Genomic DNA, 16,846 nt, shown 5'->3' on the forward strand with positions numbered 1-16,846 from the left:
CATTCAATAAACGGCCTTTGTTTCTGCATTTTCTCCCGGCGGGCGACATAAGGTTTATTTGGGGATGCTGCTGACCTCCCTTTCCAGCGGGTTGGTTCCTTTTATTGGCCTGTTGACATTCCTGAAGTTTATGGCCCTCACAACGGCAGCCCCAACAAATTAACTTTGCAGAATTTTTATTGGCCTCCACTTGCCCAAAAGTTGCATCAAAAGAGGGTCTCTTTTGCCCTACGGTCGCATCACCGCCAATGCCCCTTTTTAGAAATGTGGTTGTTTCACAGCCCTCGATCCTTTTTCCTAAACCTGGATTGAGAGAGCATAAGGGTAGCTGGTCACTCTCGGTTCCCCCTCGCTTGTCCTCGCGGACAAAGCCAAATGTTTTACTCCTGTTCTTCGCGAGGTGTCCTCTTCAGTGTTGCAAACTTCAGAAAAAGATAATACCGTCTCACCGGCGAGTGGTGAATAATAAAGCCTTTCTGAATACAACCTTCTCTGAATAATGGCTGCTTCAGATTCCAGTTCCTTCAAAGTATGAAATTGCATCCCATACAAATGCCTTCGGAAACTAGGGTGTGCATGAGATAGAATATGTTCGATTACTTCACATTCGTCTGTCTCTTTTTGCCTCATAGAAAAGAGTTTTCTCATTCGACGAATAAACAAAACCAGAGATTCTTCGCTCATTTGGAAGCAATTCAGAATCAAACAGTCGATCTCATTCTTATAATCTACAGAATAATATTCTTCTAAAAAAGCATTTTCAAAGCTCTTGAAATCTTGAAACGGGCGTGAAAATCTAAACCAATCCCCTGCAGCCCTCCTTAGCGAAAACGGAAGAATCTTGTCAAACAAACACTTCTCCGAAATGTCCATGACATCTTTATAATTCCTCAACTCTTGCAAATAATCATGCGGCGAAATCTTGTCATCGCTCCCTGTGAAGACTGGAATCGGTAAATTTGACTTTTCGAGAATTTTCTGAACTTTTTTCTCCTCTTCCTTAGCACACTGCTGTTCAGTGCGCGATAAAGTAAGATTATTTAATTCCCTAATAATTTCCTCCTGAGATTTATCGCTTATATCCTGATTAGCCAATAGCTGTCCAAGCAAATCTCTATCAGTTAGTACTGCCATTTTTTCTACTTTACTTTTTCCACTTCGTAATAACATTCACTTCTGTACGATCTTCGTTGTAAAAATTAAAAAATATATCCGTCCGTCAGTCCGTCTATCTTTCAAACCTATAGATCTGACGACATTTTATACAACAAGATATATCCTGGACAATAGAGCCCCCATATGTGAAAGCGTCGGCCCCCCTATCCCTCGTTTCTATCCAGCCCTCTGGATTACTTCCTGTCTTAATCCCTCAATCTCTCCTTTCACCTCACCCTGGGTGCCAAGCGAGCAGATTATATTTGCGCCGGAATTACAAAAGGGGGGGGGGTTCACATAACAATTTATATTTTTATGTCCCTGGTTCGTTTACACATATACAGCAAGTGAATATACAACTGGTTAAATGGACAGTACCGTTGTTCTTGAAATCATAACATTCTCGTAGGATATATTGGTTTATTATACGTAGTTATATATATATATATATTACAGAGTGTTTCCATGAGTGTCTTGCATAGACCAAATTACCAAATCTCTAAATCAATATAATTGCGCACCTATGGCATAACCATCGGCACTTCCTTTACCACAGAGTTAGCATAACTATCTCCGCGGGCCTATCCTCAGCTTAAACGCCTTCACTCCTTCCCTTGGGCATCAATTATTCAATACGGAAATATCCACATAATCAAAGCTTTTTCTAAAAGGGGACTTAGGACAGCAACAGGGGCTGGCATAACCAGATGCTACAGTATTATATCCAGTCTAGCCACCATACGTGGACTAAACTTGAGGAGACGTTCCTCTTTCATCGATCAATGGGGAAACACTGTTTTTTTTGCTAAAGCCCACTGGCTCTTTTTATAGTCGGGGTAAACGTCCGTGGACGTGGACCCCATAGCATTGGAAAATTCCACTGCCAACGGTCTTTTGTAAGACAGCTAGCTCCCCCAACCGAGGAGGTAAAAAACAGGGGAATCTAACATCCAGCAAAGCACAATCCAATAAGCATATACACTTACATGCAATAATAACATAAAAGTACACTCATGGAAACATATTACTTAACCGTACACCTTGTAGCTGGCCAGCAATTAATTATTACAATATACCAAAACCAGTAAAGGTCAATCCGACCGTTACATAGTTCCCCCCTTCACGAGGAACAAGAAAAAACAATACACTCAAAACAAGATTACCATATTTACAAAATCATCCAACACAATTACACAATACCCACTAAAGTATTCAACTGTTCTCAGAGTATCTGAAAAATGAAATGGTCACTAGTTCATTCACTTTATCACATTGTCCACAATGTTCACAGATTCACCAAGCTACCTCTTCCTTGTGAAGTCCGCCACTGAAGTATCCTCTCTAGAATGAAGTCTTCCTGACAGCATCTTCCTTGAAGTTGGTTTTCTCTGGTTCCTGGTTTGACTCCCCAACGAGTCCCTGGTTCGACTCCCAACTGAGTCCCTGGTTCGACTCCCAACTGAGTCCCTGGTTTGACTCCCAACTGAGTTCCTGGTTTGACTCCCAACTGAGTCCCTGGCTTCGACTCCTGACCGAGTCCTTGGCTTCGACTCCTGACCGAGTCCTTGGCTTCGACTCCTGACCGAGTCCTTGGCTTCGACTCCTGACCGAGTCCTTGGTTCGACTCCTGAGCGAGTCCTTGGTTCGACTCCTGAGTGAGTCCTTGGTTCGACTCTCCACCGAGTCCTGGTTCGACTCTCGAATCTAAATCCACAATGTGTCTTTCTGTTTACAACTTGGAGACACGCAAATAAATAAACAGTGTTGTGAAAATGAAGAAAATGGGGGTAAGTTATATACATATGAAAACTAAATAAAAAATAACAAATAAAAGAAGATCCGCGGTCTGCTATTATGACAGCTGGGATTGCTGGCTAGGCGGCCCGATGGCAGTCTTCCTAACCCTCATTAGGAGCTTGTCGCGTGGCTCCCCTCAACCTTTTGCTGTCCCTCCACCTCGCAGCAAAAGCTTATGGTTTATGGCTGGACAACTGGCCTGGTTCACCTTCCACAATCAGATAATCCTTCCTATTCTTTGCCCTGAAAGTATCTTCTTTAATCCTTCCAGACATTAAACATGGACCTGAGTGTTCCGCTTCATGTTCACCATTAACGCCACACAATCTGCCAGATATAGTGTGCTCTTTCAGCTACACCTTGTCTCCAATGTGAAATTTACATGGCCTACGTTTGATCTCGTTCTCTTCATCCGGGAACACCTGAAGTAAGGCTGGGCTCGTTTTCTTGTATTTCAGTCTCACTTCTTCTGTCTTCCTTTTGCTGGAAACAGTACAGGGAACGCAACTTCTGACGTAGCGAGCAGTATCTCGTGTCATTCCAAGCCACGAATATTTCTCCTTGATTTTTGACAAAGTTTTCTGCTTCCCATTGTGACCTGCAAATTCAGAATCGTGATGTGACGTAAATATTTGAGATTTCAAACTCAACGGGACCCATATCTTGGCTGTTCCCTTAGAATCTTGCTTGCAGACTATCCTCCTGCACAAAACTCCCTCCTCATCCAAAAACGACTGATTAGCGAACTTAGAAACTTTCTCCTTACACTTCTTACTCCAAGAGAAATGCTTTTCCTTCAGTTGCTTCTTTATATGAGATAACAAACTGTCTCTCATTTGCTCTGAAACAAGCGATGAAGTTTTTTGTAGCCTCTCAGAAACCAGTAATTCATCCTTTTCATTGTCCTCTAAAGCAAAAGGCAACAATGATAATGAATGGTTCTTCTCGTTCGTAGAAATGGAATTTTTTCGAGGAAATTTGCATTCCCTTTTTATTCCGTTCCTCTGTTTTCTCTTCACCTCTTTCGAGATTTTCAGAGAGCATAATGCACAAGCGTTTGCAGTCTTCTGAACTTCGAGTCCTTGGGAATCCACTAATTGGCCCATATCCTCATTCGTAGACTTCCCGCTATTCTCCTGTGCATGTGTGTTGCATCCATCCAGGCTCGAGGGATCTGACAAGTTATTCCTTTCCTGTACCACGTTATTTCTCTGCATAACTGTAACAGCGAATTCTCGTTTACATGCACGCTTCGAGAACGTGTAAATCACGTCGCTATCCTTGAACGACCATCCGTTCTGCTCAATGTGCAAAATTATCCCACTCTGCTTCAAAAAACCCCTTCCAATGATTGTCATGGAAACAATTCTCAAGGATGATAAATTTATGCTTAAATTTCATGTCATTCATACAAACAGTAGCATACATCTCGCCCTTCGATGTAACGCTGCCCACAGCTAATGAAATGTTCCATTTTCTCGTCTTCATGAATTTATTTCCATCCCTCTCTAACAACTTGGCTGTCTCCAAACTTAGCGTAGAAGCTGAAGCTCCCGTATCTGCAAATAATACAAAGCGTTTGTTGTTAATCTTACATTGAATGAGAGGTTTGAGGTCTTGCTGAAAACAGCCTTCTCCATTCAATAAACGGCCTTTGTTTCTGCATTTTCTCCCGGCGGGCGACATAAGGTTTATTTGGGGATGCTGCTGACCTCCCTTTCCAGCGGGTTGGTTCCTTTTATTGGCCTGTTGACATTCCTGAAGTTTATGGCCCTCACAACGGCAGCCCCAACAAATTAACTTTGCAGAATTTTTATTGGCCTCCACTTGCCCAAAAGTTGCATCAAAAGAGGGTCTCTTTTGCCCTACGGTCGCATCACCGCCAATGCCCCTTTTTAGAAATGTGGTTGTTTCACAGCCCTCGATCCTTTTTCCTAAACCTGGATTGAGAGAGCATAAGGGTAGCTGGTCACTCTCGGTTCCCCCTCGCTTGTCCTCGCGGACAAAGCCAAATGTTTTACTCCTGTTCTTCGCGAGGTGTCCTCTTCAGTGTTGCAAACTTCAGAAAAAGATAATACCGTCTCACCGGCGAGTGGTGAATAATAAAGCCTTTCTGAATACAACCTTCTCTGAATAATGGCTGCTTCAGATTCCAGTTCCTTCAAAGTATGAAATTGCATCCCATACAAATGCCTTCGGAAACTAGGGTGTGCATGAGATAGAATATGTTCGATTACTTCACATTCGTCTGTCTCTTTTTGCCTCATAGAAAAGAGTTTTCTCATTCGACGAATAAACAAAACCAGAGATTCTTCGCTCATTTGGAAGCGATTCAGAATCAAACAGTCGATCTCATTCTTATAATCTACAGAATAATATTCTTCTAAAAAAGCATTTTCAAAGCTCTTGAAATCTTGAAACGGGCGTGAAAATCTAAACCAATCCCCTGCAGCCCTCCCTAGCGAAAACGGAAGAATCTTGTCAAACAAACACTTCTCCGAAATGTCCATGACATCTTTATAATTCCTCAACTCTTGCAAATAATCATGCGGCGAAATCTTGTCATCGCTCCCTGTGAAGACTGGAATCGGTAAATTTGACTTTTCGAGAATTTTCTGAACTTTTTTCTCCTCTTCCTTAGCACACTGCTGTTCAGTGCGCGATAAAGTAAGATTATTTAATTCCCTAATAATTTCCTCCTGAGATTTATCGCTTATATCCTGATTAGCCAATAGCTGTCCAAGCAAATCTCTATCAGTTAGTACTGCCATTTTTTCTACTTTACTTTTTCCACTTCGTAATAACATTCACTTCTGTACGATCTTCGTTGTAAAAATTAAAAAATATATCCGTCCGTCAGTCCGTCTATCTTTCAAACCTATAGATCTGACGACATTTTATACAACAAGATATATCCTGGACAATAGAGCCCCCATATGTGAAAGCGTCGGCCCCCCTATCCCTCGTTTCTATCCAGCCCTCTGGATTACTTCCTGTCTTAATCCCTCAATCTCTCCTTTCACCTCACCCTGGGTGCCAAGCGAGCAGATTATATTTGCGCCGGAATTACAAAAGGGGGGGGGGGGGTTCACATAACAATTTATATTTTTATGTCCCTGGTTCGTTTACACATATACAGCAAGTGAATATACAACTGGTTAAATGGACAGTACCGTTGTACTTGAAATCATAACATTCTCGTAGGATATATTGGTTTATTATACGTAGTTATATATATATATATTACAGAGCGTTTCCATGAGTGTCTTGCATAGACCAAATTACCAAATCTCTAAATCAATATAATTGCGCACCTATGGCATAACCATCGGCACTTCCTTTACCACAGAGTTAGCATAACTATCTCCGCGGGCCTATCCTCAGCTTAAACGCCTTCACTCCTTCCCTTGGCCATCAATTATTCAACTGCCAACGGTCTTTTGTAAGACAGCTAGCTCCCCCAACCGAGGAGGTAAAAAACATGGGAATCTAACATCCAGCAAAGCACAATCCAATAAGCACATACACTTACATGCAATAATAACATAAAAGTACACTCATGGAAACATATTACTTAACCCTACACCTTGTAGCTGGCCAGCAATTAATTATTATAATATACCAAAACCAGTAATGGTCAATCCGACCGTTACAAATTATACGTGAATTTTTGCCTCTGCGAATTAGGCGTGAATTCTGCTTGAATTTTTATCCGTAGACTTGAAAAATTTCTTCTTTTATTAATCCAAATCCCATTGAATTTTTACATATTTATTACTACTCTGAGGCAAGTTTTTCACAGTTTAGCATTTATTTTTATCGACGAAGGAGAAGAAAAAGAAACCTGCGTGGAAAATAAAACAATCCTCTCTATCCGTTCGCTTTGTTGGTGTCCTTTGAAGAGAACAATCTATCTGACATACGGAAGATTATTGCAAGATATCTTGAAGTTGATTAGGTAAATTTGAAATTGTTATACAATTAACAATTTTTCGTAAATTACTATATCTCGTAACATTTGTGACTTCTGTTAGTAGATGTATTTCCAGTCTGAGTATGCGAAATGACAAATGTAAACTCCAAACCTTAAATATGGCAGTAATACGTGAGGTTGAAATAGAGAAAACATCTGCTTGTACCCTTGAATATTTGGAAAGGTCACCTTGAAAACTGGGAATTATTCTTGCATTTTATCATGACCCTAGAGTGGCCACCCTGTCCCAGTGATAATCTGAAAAAGTCAAGAGAATTTCATAATAATTCTGATGTAATTCTTGAATACTGTAAAACAAAACTGATAAATTGATGCAATGGAATAATCACCATTTATTGTTAACATTTTCAAGCAATGGTGTTGGTATCAATATGTGTATCAGCTTAAATTGTTATCGTCTCAACCCTATTAGAAACCAAGTTGAAATTTCTGTAATTATTCTGGGAAAGCTTGACTTTTTTTTGACACCCTGTTCCTAGTGTAGCCATCGTGTGTGAATTGTTTTTTCGTTTTTTTTTGCATACGTTAGCATCTGTAATTTTTCATTTCTCTTGCTAAGGTGCATTTTCTGAAACACCACACCAAAGGTCCATGGGAAAGAAATGCACATTCACTACCTGGCAACTCTGGAACCAGATTTTGTGGTGAGGATTCAACGGTGAATACCGCAGGGAGCTTCTTCAGTCGACCACAACCTTCCTCTTTGAACAAAGTGCAGAAAAGCAGTAAGTAACTATGTAGGATTGTAAAAAAAAAGACTTTAACTTTACCTGTAGATAAGATTGCGTGATAGTTGTATCAACAAGTTGCTAGTTCATTCACAGGCTATATCTTGATTTTTCCTCTTTCCCCTCCCCCCTCCTGTTTGTTATTTGCTGAGTATGTTATTTAACCTCCTCAGGATATCTGATAACTAGAGGCATGCATACTTTGTTTTTGACAAAAACACGAAATTTAAAATAACACATTGTAATGTTAATTTTTCATGTTTCTGAAAAGTGCAAGGTGCATTTTCCTACGCTGATTTGTTACGAAATGATCTGAAATTAACTGCAAAGAGCGAAATAGACTGTTAAACATGAAATTTAGAGTTTATTTACGAACGCAACACTTTCTCAAGTTTGAATTATCCTGTGAGTTATGCAGTTCAAGGAAAATTGATTAATTCTGCTGTAAATATTTGAGAAGCAAAAATGTACCCCTTTGTACAGTAATAAACTTAATGCTCTGGTAACTGCATAAATGTGCTATTAGAAAGGATATGTTTATTTTGTGTAATAAGTGCAGTTTTTAAATCAAATTTAGGATTATATTCACAACTTTAAAATCAAAATGTCATTTTATGTACCACTTTTGCTCCAATTTTTCACCGCTATAGCACCAAAATTTTATTTTATTTACCGCTTTTGAACCAAAAATTGCAACTGTTTTTGTACCGAAATTTTGCTTTGTTATTTACCAAAAATATGTGCCTCTACTGATAACCTATATGTACCAGTACCATGTGGCACCAATTAACATGCCATTTCTTAGATACCTGGTGGAGACACTTTGCACAGTGGTTCAGATCCCAATTTAAACTGTAGGTCCAATCGTGAATAATCTACATGTGAATAAGGTGGACTTAAAACACCAATTCAAACAAACAAAGAAGAAAGTGGGCTATACCTCGCTCTACCACCGCTTTTTTCTGATAGATTTCACTTTTACTGGCAATAATGAGAACACAATAATACTTTAACAATGTGCGACACATAGGAATCCAGGCAGAAATGTATAACTTTCGAAAATGTTAAGTAATTTCAATTTTTTTCCCTTTGTTTTCCTCCTCAAAATTGAGGGATGGCCATTACATATCCTCAAAAAGTGGTCTTTTGTCATGCTACCCTGCAAATTTGGTCCATCCAGCATCCATAGGGCAGATGCTAGAAGCATACGTTGTTGTTATTTTTTCTCCAAGAAGAATTGGTTGTAGGAAAATACAACACTACACCACTGCTACATACCTTTTTTTTCATTCATTTTGGTCTATTTTGGTAGCCACAGATGCCAAATATAATTTTTTAAAAAAAGTTGATTGTTTTGCTCTTCCTTGAACTTTCTTTATTTTGAGGTACAATGCACACATTTCACCTGAGCTAAAAGGCCTGTCATCCTGAAAAAATAACGAAAACGATTTCATCTCTCTACAGCAATTAGTTCTCAAGCTATGATTTTTTTATACTTTGCACAACGTTTGAAAAGCACGTGCTTGAAAAGTTCATGTGCGAATATGCTTTACAGGCAGGGGTGTGTCTTGTCCACTGAAGGTTAAATACAGTACACACATGATACAATTTTTCAACTTACCTTGAAACTGGAAAAATTGAAGATACAGCACATACATTGATTGATTGATTGATTGAAGTGTTGTTTTAAGTCCACTTTGTGCACAGAAAGGCTAATTGGGACTGGACCTACAGTGTATAGTGGGATCTGTACCACTATGTGCCTCCACCGGGTATCGAACCCGGGACCCCTTGATTACAAGGCGACGATGCTACCACTGCGCCATCGGGAAGGCCACATAGAGCACACACAGAATTAAAACTTTAAAATGGAGGTTTTGACCCCACCTTAGGCATGTTTTGGAATAAAGTAATTATAAAATTGCACATCACCCCCACTCATGACCGGATCAAGAAAGTGTGGGGCTAAGCACAGGGGAGCACTTTTTTTTTACTTTTTACATACCAACCTGGAAAATCCATCAGAAAATTGATTTCAGAATTAGAGCTTAGCTGATACCAGTTGTATTGCTTGGAATTTAATCACCAACTAACTGCATATTCTTCTGATGGGGTTGAAAGCTAGGTGTTAAGCTTTAATTGCATTTGTGCTCCATCTTTTTATTTTGCCTCTTTCAAGATAAGTCAAGCATGACTGTTCCTGCATGTATTGTCAGGTGTTAAGATTCAGTGATACAGTTTATTAGACTTATCATAATTATTACTTATTTTTTATTAAAACCCACGAATTAACCTCAACACCAGGGCTTTTTCAGCCCAAAATTTGATATTAAGGCTTGGCTGAACCTTTGGCTGATGCCAAGGCAGCGGTTTTTGAATGTTCCACTCCTTTTGAAAACTGCTACAATATTCCAAAATCTGAAATATTACATATGCTTAGAATTCCTTCTAGAGCATTCACGTAATAAATAAAAAATATTTAGGCTATTCACAATAGTTTCGTTTAGGGCTGAGCCAATACCGATACTGAAGATGGCTAGAGCGGCCAAGAGAAACAACTCATTTCTCAAGATTTGTCCTTTTCAAAGGTTCGTTCACCCTTCCTGACAGGTTGAGGTCCCGCACAGGAATTCCATGTACATTGCCGAGAAATGATGCACCCTCCTGGGAAGCAGACAAGATGGCAGAGCTAAAGTGAAAGCGCTCCATCCAAGCATGACATTGAAGGAATGTAACTGCCTGGTGGTCAACGCTATGTGGAAATAAAAGATACTATTCATTGCCATTCTTGCTCTCAAACTAGTGGGTTAAGAATGTGGACGTTTTCAAAACCAGCATTATTACCAGAAACCAGCTAGGTTCATTCCAGATATCTTGGGAAGGGGATATGTGTCGCTGTGGGAGTGAGGGTTGTGGATTTTCTTCTTGTGCTGCTGCGTGACTGCTGGCCATTGCCAACACTGCAGTGACTTGTTTTTATTGTAAATGATAAGAGAATAATGGACAGCAGGGCACATTCAGAACTGCCAAATGAGCATTAAATATATATCTGTATTTGTATATAATTTTACGTAGTTTTCCTCCCTCTCCAGGTTAATGAAAACGATAAGAAAGTTGATTACATTTGTATTTATTTTGCATTCCTTATGCAAGCTGTATGCTAGGCGTACTATATAAATTTCTTTTACACACTACACACACACTCTCCTTAAAGACATGTATAGTGAAATTGGGGATCATGAAATGAAGCAGGGACACTTACAATAATAATCCACTGATATTTCGGTGTAACTGAACACTTTAAAAAGGCTTCCAACATTTCAAAAGCTTCTTTTCTTGCATCCTCTGTGGGTAGAAAGAAGTTCACATATAATGTCACAAGGCATTTTAAAGTTCTATAGTGCTACATGAGAATTATCTGGGAGTTTTTTAATATCATTAATAGAATGCGATGTGATGATTTTTTTTGACTCGGTAATTAGCCTTTGTTATTTTACACTGGAATTATACAAGTATCGGTATCGGCATCGGTATCAGTTGGAATCGGTCAGGGTATCGGAATCAGTATTGGCTCAGCCCTAGTTTCGTTACTATGTAAGTCCATTAAGCTATTGATAATATCTAGACAAGAGTGAAAGAAACCCGCGTGAAAATCCATGTGAATGCTCCAGAAGGAATTCTTAGCTGATATAATTTTTCAGATTTTTGAGTGTCATAGCCGTTTTTCAAAACGAGAGGAAAATTCAAGAACAGCTTCCCTTGTGTTGGCCGAAGGTGCAGCTGAACCTTAGGTACTGCTCTTAAAACTAAATACATGCATGATTTGAACAGAATTACCTGGGCTTACAGAGAACATACTGTTGAGAAATATATGATAGATTACTGTTGAGAAATATATGATAGATTCCTTTGTAAATTAGAATCAGTCAGCTGGGTAACACTTTTTCTCGATTGACTTCCAATTCCCACAATCTTATTTTACAGGCAAATCCAATCATGGTGTGTTAGTAGCAGGCATCATTTGCGGGGAATCCTTAATGAGAGACCCTGTAAATATCCAGACTGCAGATGCTAAAAGAACTGACAATTCATCCGGTTAATTTTAGTACCTGCATCTATGGTATTACTTAAAAGTTACCAGTCGAAAAACTAGTCAATATGACTGACATAAAACTTAAGTCTGTGGCTGTTTTGAGTGTGTACCATGAGCCTCTTATTACCATATTTCACTGAAATTATATTTTTGTGAGCTGTAGTATGAAATGTGGATAAGTAGTTTTAAATCCTGTGTCTATGCTTCATGAAAATGTATGTACAGAATATGTATATATTTAACAGACTACTTAATGCGCTTACTTGTGATAGATTACTATTTGTCAATGGTTCAAATTTGTCCATGTCTAGGTATAACTGTAAAATGATAATGTGTGTGCATTTTACTTTCAGTATATAGCTTCATACCCATTCCTTGGAACTGATAATATAAACCCATTAAAAGTATAAATAGGATGATAAAAAAAATGTACAAAATGTAGTGTGCCATGTTTGCAAGCATAAAAGTAAAAGTCTATTTTATAGTCAGAATCCAACACATATCTAATGTGCATGTTCATTTTTAGCTAATTGTTTAATTTGCATATTTTTTTAAAAAATCTATATGTATATAAATAGTGAATACATTATATGTATATATTCTATTTTAACTGGTGTTTTAAGCAATATTAATAGCACATATTCCTTGTTAATTTTCATAGTAAATTTTTAACCATAACATGTGGTGTTAGCTTTTTTGGTCTGAAGAATATGTGATCTCCGAGGCTGCCAGTTATATTTTGTAATTTTGAAGACTTAATTTGCAGTACCAACTATAGCCATAGTAATGTTAAGAATGATTTTTCACATGATGGTATTGATTTGTTGTGTATGACTGAAGATTAGTTATTACAAATAGCCCATGTGTATTTGAAGTTTTTACTCATATGCACTCATCTTTACTCAAGCAATATACAAGCAATATCGAAAGTTCTCTGATTATCATCATCCTTTGCCATTTCTTATCTGTGGCTGGTTCGGCATAGAAGTCAAGCCTCTCCATTTTTTGCTGGTCTTCCACCACTCCTCTCTTTCCATGGTATTCCAATCTTGTCCTCTTCTCCTAACACTCTCTTATCTGCTCTTTCCACCGACATCTTGGTCTCCCCCTTGGCCTTATTCCCACTCCTTGTGCATGGTAGGCTCTTACTGGTAGTCTTTCTGTGTCTGAACCATCTTATCGGTGCCTGATCTATTCTGTCTCGAAGCTACATCACACCCACTGTCTGTCAGGTCTCCTCATTCCTTATTCTATCCCTTCTAGTCTTCCCCAATGTACTCCTTAAAAATTTCATCTACACTGCCTGCATCTTTCTTTTGTCTCTCTCTGTCATTGTCCAAGTCTCTGCTCCATACATAATTATCAGCACATAGTATGTGTTATATATTACCTTCTTGCATTTCATCATCCCTGTTCCATATTAATCTTTGAACGCTTTGATATAGTCCACCACCCATTTGTCCTCTTCTGTTTACCTCCTCATCTATTCTTTCACTTACGGCAATTATGCTTCCTAGATATTTGAAGCTCTCCACTACCCTCAACTCTTCTGTGCCCATCTTTATTCTGGTTCATTTCTGGCTCTCTTGTTGTTATTAGCACCTCGCTCTTTTCTGCACTGAATTTCATTCCTGCTCTTCTGATTTCCTCATTCCAACTAACAAGCTGTCTCTGTACTTCTTCTTCCCTGTTCTCCCATATTACTAAGTCATCAGCAAACAACAGGACCTTCATCTCTTCCTCTCCTATCTTATTCCCACCTCTTCATTAATTGCATCCATTGTAATTATGAAGAGCAGTGGGGAAAGAGCACTTCCCTGATTTAGTCCATTACTTATACTGAACCACTCCGTTCTTCTTACTGGTGTCTTCACACAGCTCTGGTTGGCCTTGTATGTGCTCTGCACTCGACACACTATCTCTTCCTCGACTCCTTTCTCTCTTAGAGCTTTCAAAATCGTTGTTCTGTCCATGCTATCGTATGCATTTTATATATCTAGGAATGCCATAATCAAATAATTTCCATACTCGTAGTGCCTTTCCTGCACTTGCCTAATGGTGAATGTGAGGTCTACTGTTGATCTGCCTCTTCTAAATCCATACTGTTCTTCTCTCATGTTCAGCTCTGTTACTTCCCTTATTCTTTTCTCTAATATTTTCTCATACACCTTTGCTGAGTGGCACATAAGTGTTATTCCTCTGTAGTTTTTACATACCTTTCTGTCACCCTTCTTGAATATGGGCACTATTAATCCCTTTGTCCATTCTCTTGGCACTTCTCTCTCTTGCCACACTGTTTTCAAACACACTGTACAGCTACTGCACATCAATCGCTCCTGCTGCTAGTATAATTTTAACTGGCACTTCATCTTCTCCAGGTGCTCTACCTCTCTTCATTCTCTTCAGAGCTTCCTCCACTTCTTTCCATGTGAGATTCACTTTTTCCTCCCACTTTTCTTTTTCCTTCACTTCTTCATGTTTATTTCCTTTTTACACATTCGGCAATTTCTCAAAATTTCTCCACATTCTCCTTATTTCTTCATCCTCTTCTACAACGTTTCCCCTTTCACTTACAGCTGTCTCCTCTTTCTCTTCTCCTTTCTCTCACAAATCCATACAATACTTTCTTGTTCCCATCTACATCTTTTTCTAACACTTTGGCCCATTCTTCCATCAACTTTCTTCTTTCCTCCTTTACTACTGTTCTTGCCTCTTTCTTCTTTTCCACGTACTCTTTTCGTGCATTTTGTGATTTAACTTGAAAGTTTGCATAACAACTGTTGTTTGTATAATACAAAATTATATAATAAATGTTACTTTTGAAGGTTTGTGTGTGTGTGTGTGTGGCTGCTTTTAAAGTAACATATATTGTATTTGATGGAAGAAACTGTCTTATGCCTTGTACGGAGTGCTCGAATATGCATGAAGCATTCTACCAGCTAGCATAAGCATCCTCCCCTTGCTTCAGTGTCTTTACATTGAATTGTACAAACATCCCCCACCTAAAGTCGTTTTCACGTTCAGAAGACACAATGGGCTCTTATGGGCAATGCTTTTCTTATGGGAAATACGAGCACGCTGTTGTCAAATTTCTGGATTTACAAATTTAGCTTAAGTAAAATCGGTACCTGCAGTTTTGCAGGAAATTTTGTAGAGAATACGATGGTGAACACAAAAAACTGGTAACTTGCTTACATAATTTTAGATAAATTAAAAACGCAAATTTTCTGTGAAAACACAATTTTTACATTGTTTTCATTCCTAACATTGAAACATGCCGTAAAATTGAAGCTTTCATTATGAAAAAAATTGACACTGTTTTTTAATTGTCATAGGTGACGGTGGTACTCAGAATTTATCAATACTTTAAAGCATATTTGCATTAAAAAATATTCAAATAAAGTATGTGGAGATTTTTTATATTCGTGCAGTAGAAAATGTCGTCGCTGGCCATTTTTTGTTCTGTAATTCCAAGTAAAAACTTCCAGCGACAAAGTTGTGGAGAAAATAATGAAATTATTTTTTATAACCACTCAAAGGTTCCCAGAAATATTACTTCCATGCATTTGGAGTTTCTTTTTAACCTGAACCGTGCGCAAAGTAAGGAGACGTTGTCTGGCCATCTTGAGCTGACTCACCGCAGCATTCCGGCTAATCAGCACTAAGTTTTCGAGTTATTTTATTTCCATTCAGTAAAAATATGAACTTCATGCTGTTTGTTATAATAGAATTGAAATTACTTAAATTTAATAATTGACAATTATTTCCAATGCTGCTGTTGTGATCAACATTAGTGCTGTCGCAAATACACGTTGTTTTCGTTTACATTACTGTCGACATTAATACTGAAATGAAGATCACCTTTCAGTTTTCAATGTACACATAAATTCATAGACACCATATTAACCCTTGAAAGGCTTTCCAACACGTGACAAAATATGGGGCTTCAAGATAGAAATATGACATGCCTTGCTTGAGTCATTCACGTCTTATCAGTTCACGTGGGCCATAACTCATTTGTTTGTTTGGGTTGCAACTTAATCTAACCCATGTGCCAGGTTCCCCTTACTTGAGTGAGAGATCTGCTTTGGTCTGTTTAGACTTTTTCCCTCTCCCGAAAAAGTGTTTTCAGTTGTGTGAGCTCTCAGTGATTTTTACTTTTTTAAGTGATTTCTGAAGTGTCATATTCGTGCATTACACTCGCGTGTGTAGTGATCACAATGGATCATAGTAAAAAGGGTAACTGTAACGTTCACAGTATAATATTAATATTAATAATTACATATAATTATCATTATATACACAAAATATGTAACACCTTCATTGTGAATGAAGGTCATCATTTCCCGGCGACATGAGCTAGCGCTGTATTGGCAACACTGTGCGGTTTCTCCATAAGCGCCGTTGTGTCTTCTGAACGTGAAAACGACCCTAGGAATTTCCACTTTGAGCACTGCTTGATTCTCTGATAGTGTGAAACATTACCTGTTGTAAAATAACCAGTGTGCTGTTTTTAAAGACAGGGTGTCTACAAATGATTGGAACAGTTTCATAATGTTATGGTATGTGTATTATTGATCGTATCTTGAAGTAACTTCACAGTTTTGTAGAGAAACTCTACAAGTTTAGTGGCACATTACAAGTGTTCGATATGTTCCTCCTTTGTGATTCTGCAACCATCAACTCTGTAATCAAGTTCTTCCCAAACTCTATGCAGCATATCAATATGCTCAACAACGTCGTGGGGGTTTCCTGTTCCCCAGATTCGCATTGTGCCTGTTCACTGTGCCACTAAGACAAAATGTTGCTTCATCACTGAACACAAGTTTGTCACAAATGTCATCATGCTCATCCATAAGCTATCGAAATTGTGTACAACATTCAAAGCGAATGACTTTTTCCTAGGGTTCTAGTGATTGCAGCAACTGCAAGCGGTATGACTTCTACTTCAGCTTTTTCCGTTCGTGGAACATCCAATTCCTTGCTTCGTCTCCACCTTGACTTTTGGGGTTGTGCATGAAACTGGCCTGTAAACGCTCAACTGTTTCTTCAGGCACTAGAGGATGATCCTTTGAATTT

At 38.6% G+C, this 16,846-nt stretch overlaps 1 protein-coding gene across 2 annotated transcripts in view; it reads left to right on the plus strand.

Annotated features, from left to right (window-relative positions):
• Positions 1 to 15,066, plus strand: part of Nadsyn (NAD synthetase) — a 68,066-nt gene extending 53,000 nt beyond the window's left edge. For both annotated transcript variants that reach the window (XM_083134165.1, XM_083134166.1), the window contains exons 14-15: positions 7,506 to 7,671; positions 11,659 to 15,066. In XM_083134165.1, coding sequence (XP_082990291.1) covers positions 7,506 to 7,671; positions 11,659 to 11,774 — 282 coding nt within the window. In that variant the 3' untranslated portion in view covers positions 11,775 to 15,066. The remainder of the gene's footprint in view (positions 1 to 7,505; positions 7,672 to 11,658) is intronic.
• The last annotated feature ends 1,780 nt before the right edge of the window (positions 15,067 to 16,846 follow it).

Source organism: Lepisma saccharinum, chromosome 13, assembly GCF_977018435.1.
Source record: "Lepisma saccharinum chromosome 13, izLepSacc3.1, whole genome shotgun sequence".
NCBI classification, from domain to species: Eukaryota; Metazoa; Arthropoda; class Insecta; order Zygentoma; family Lepismatidae; genus Lepisma; species Lepisma saccharinum.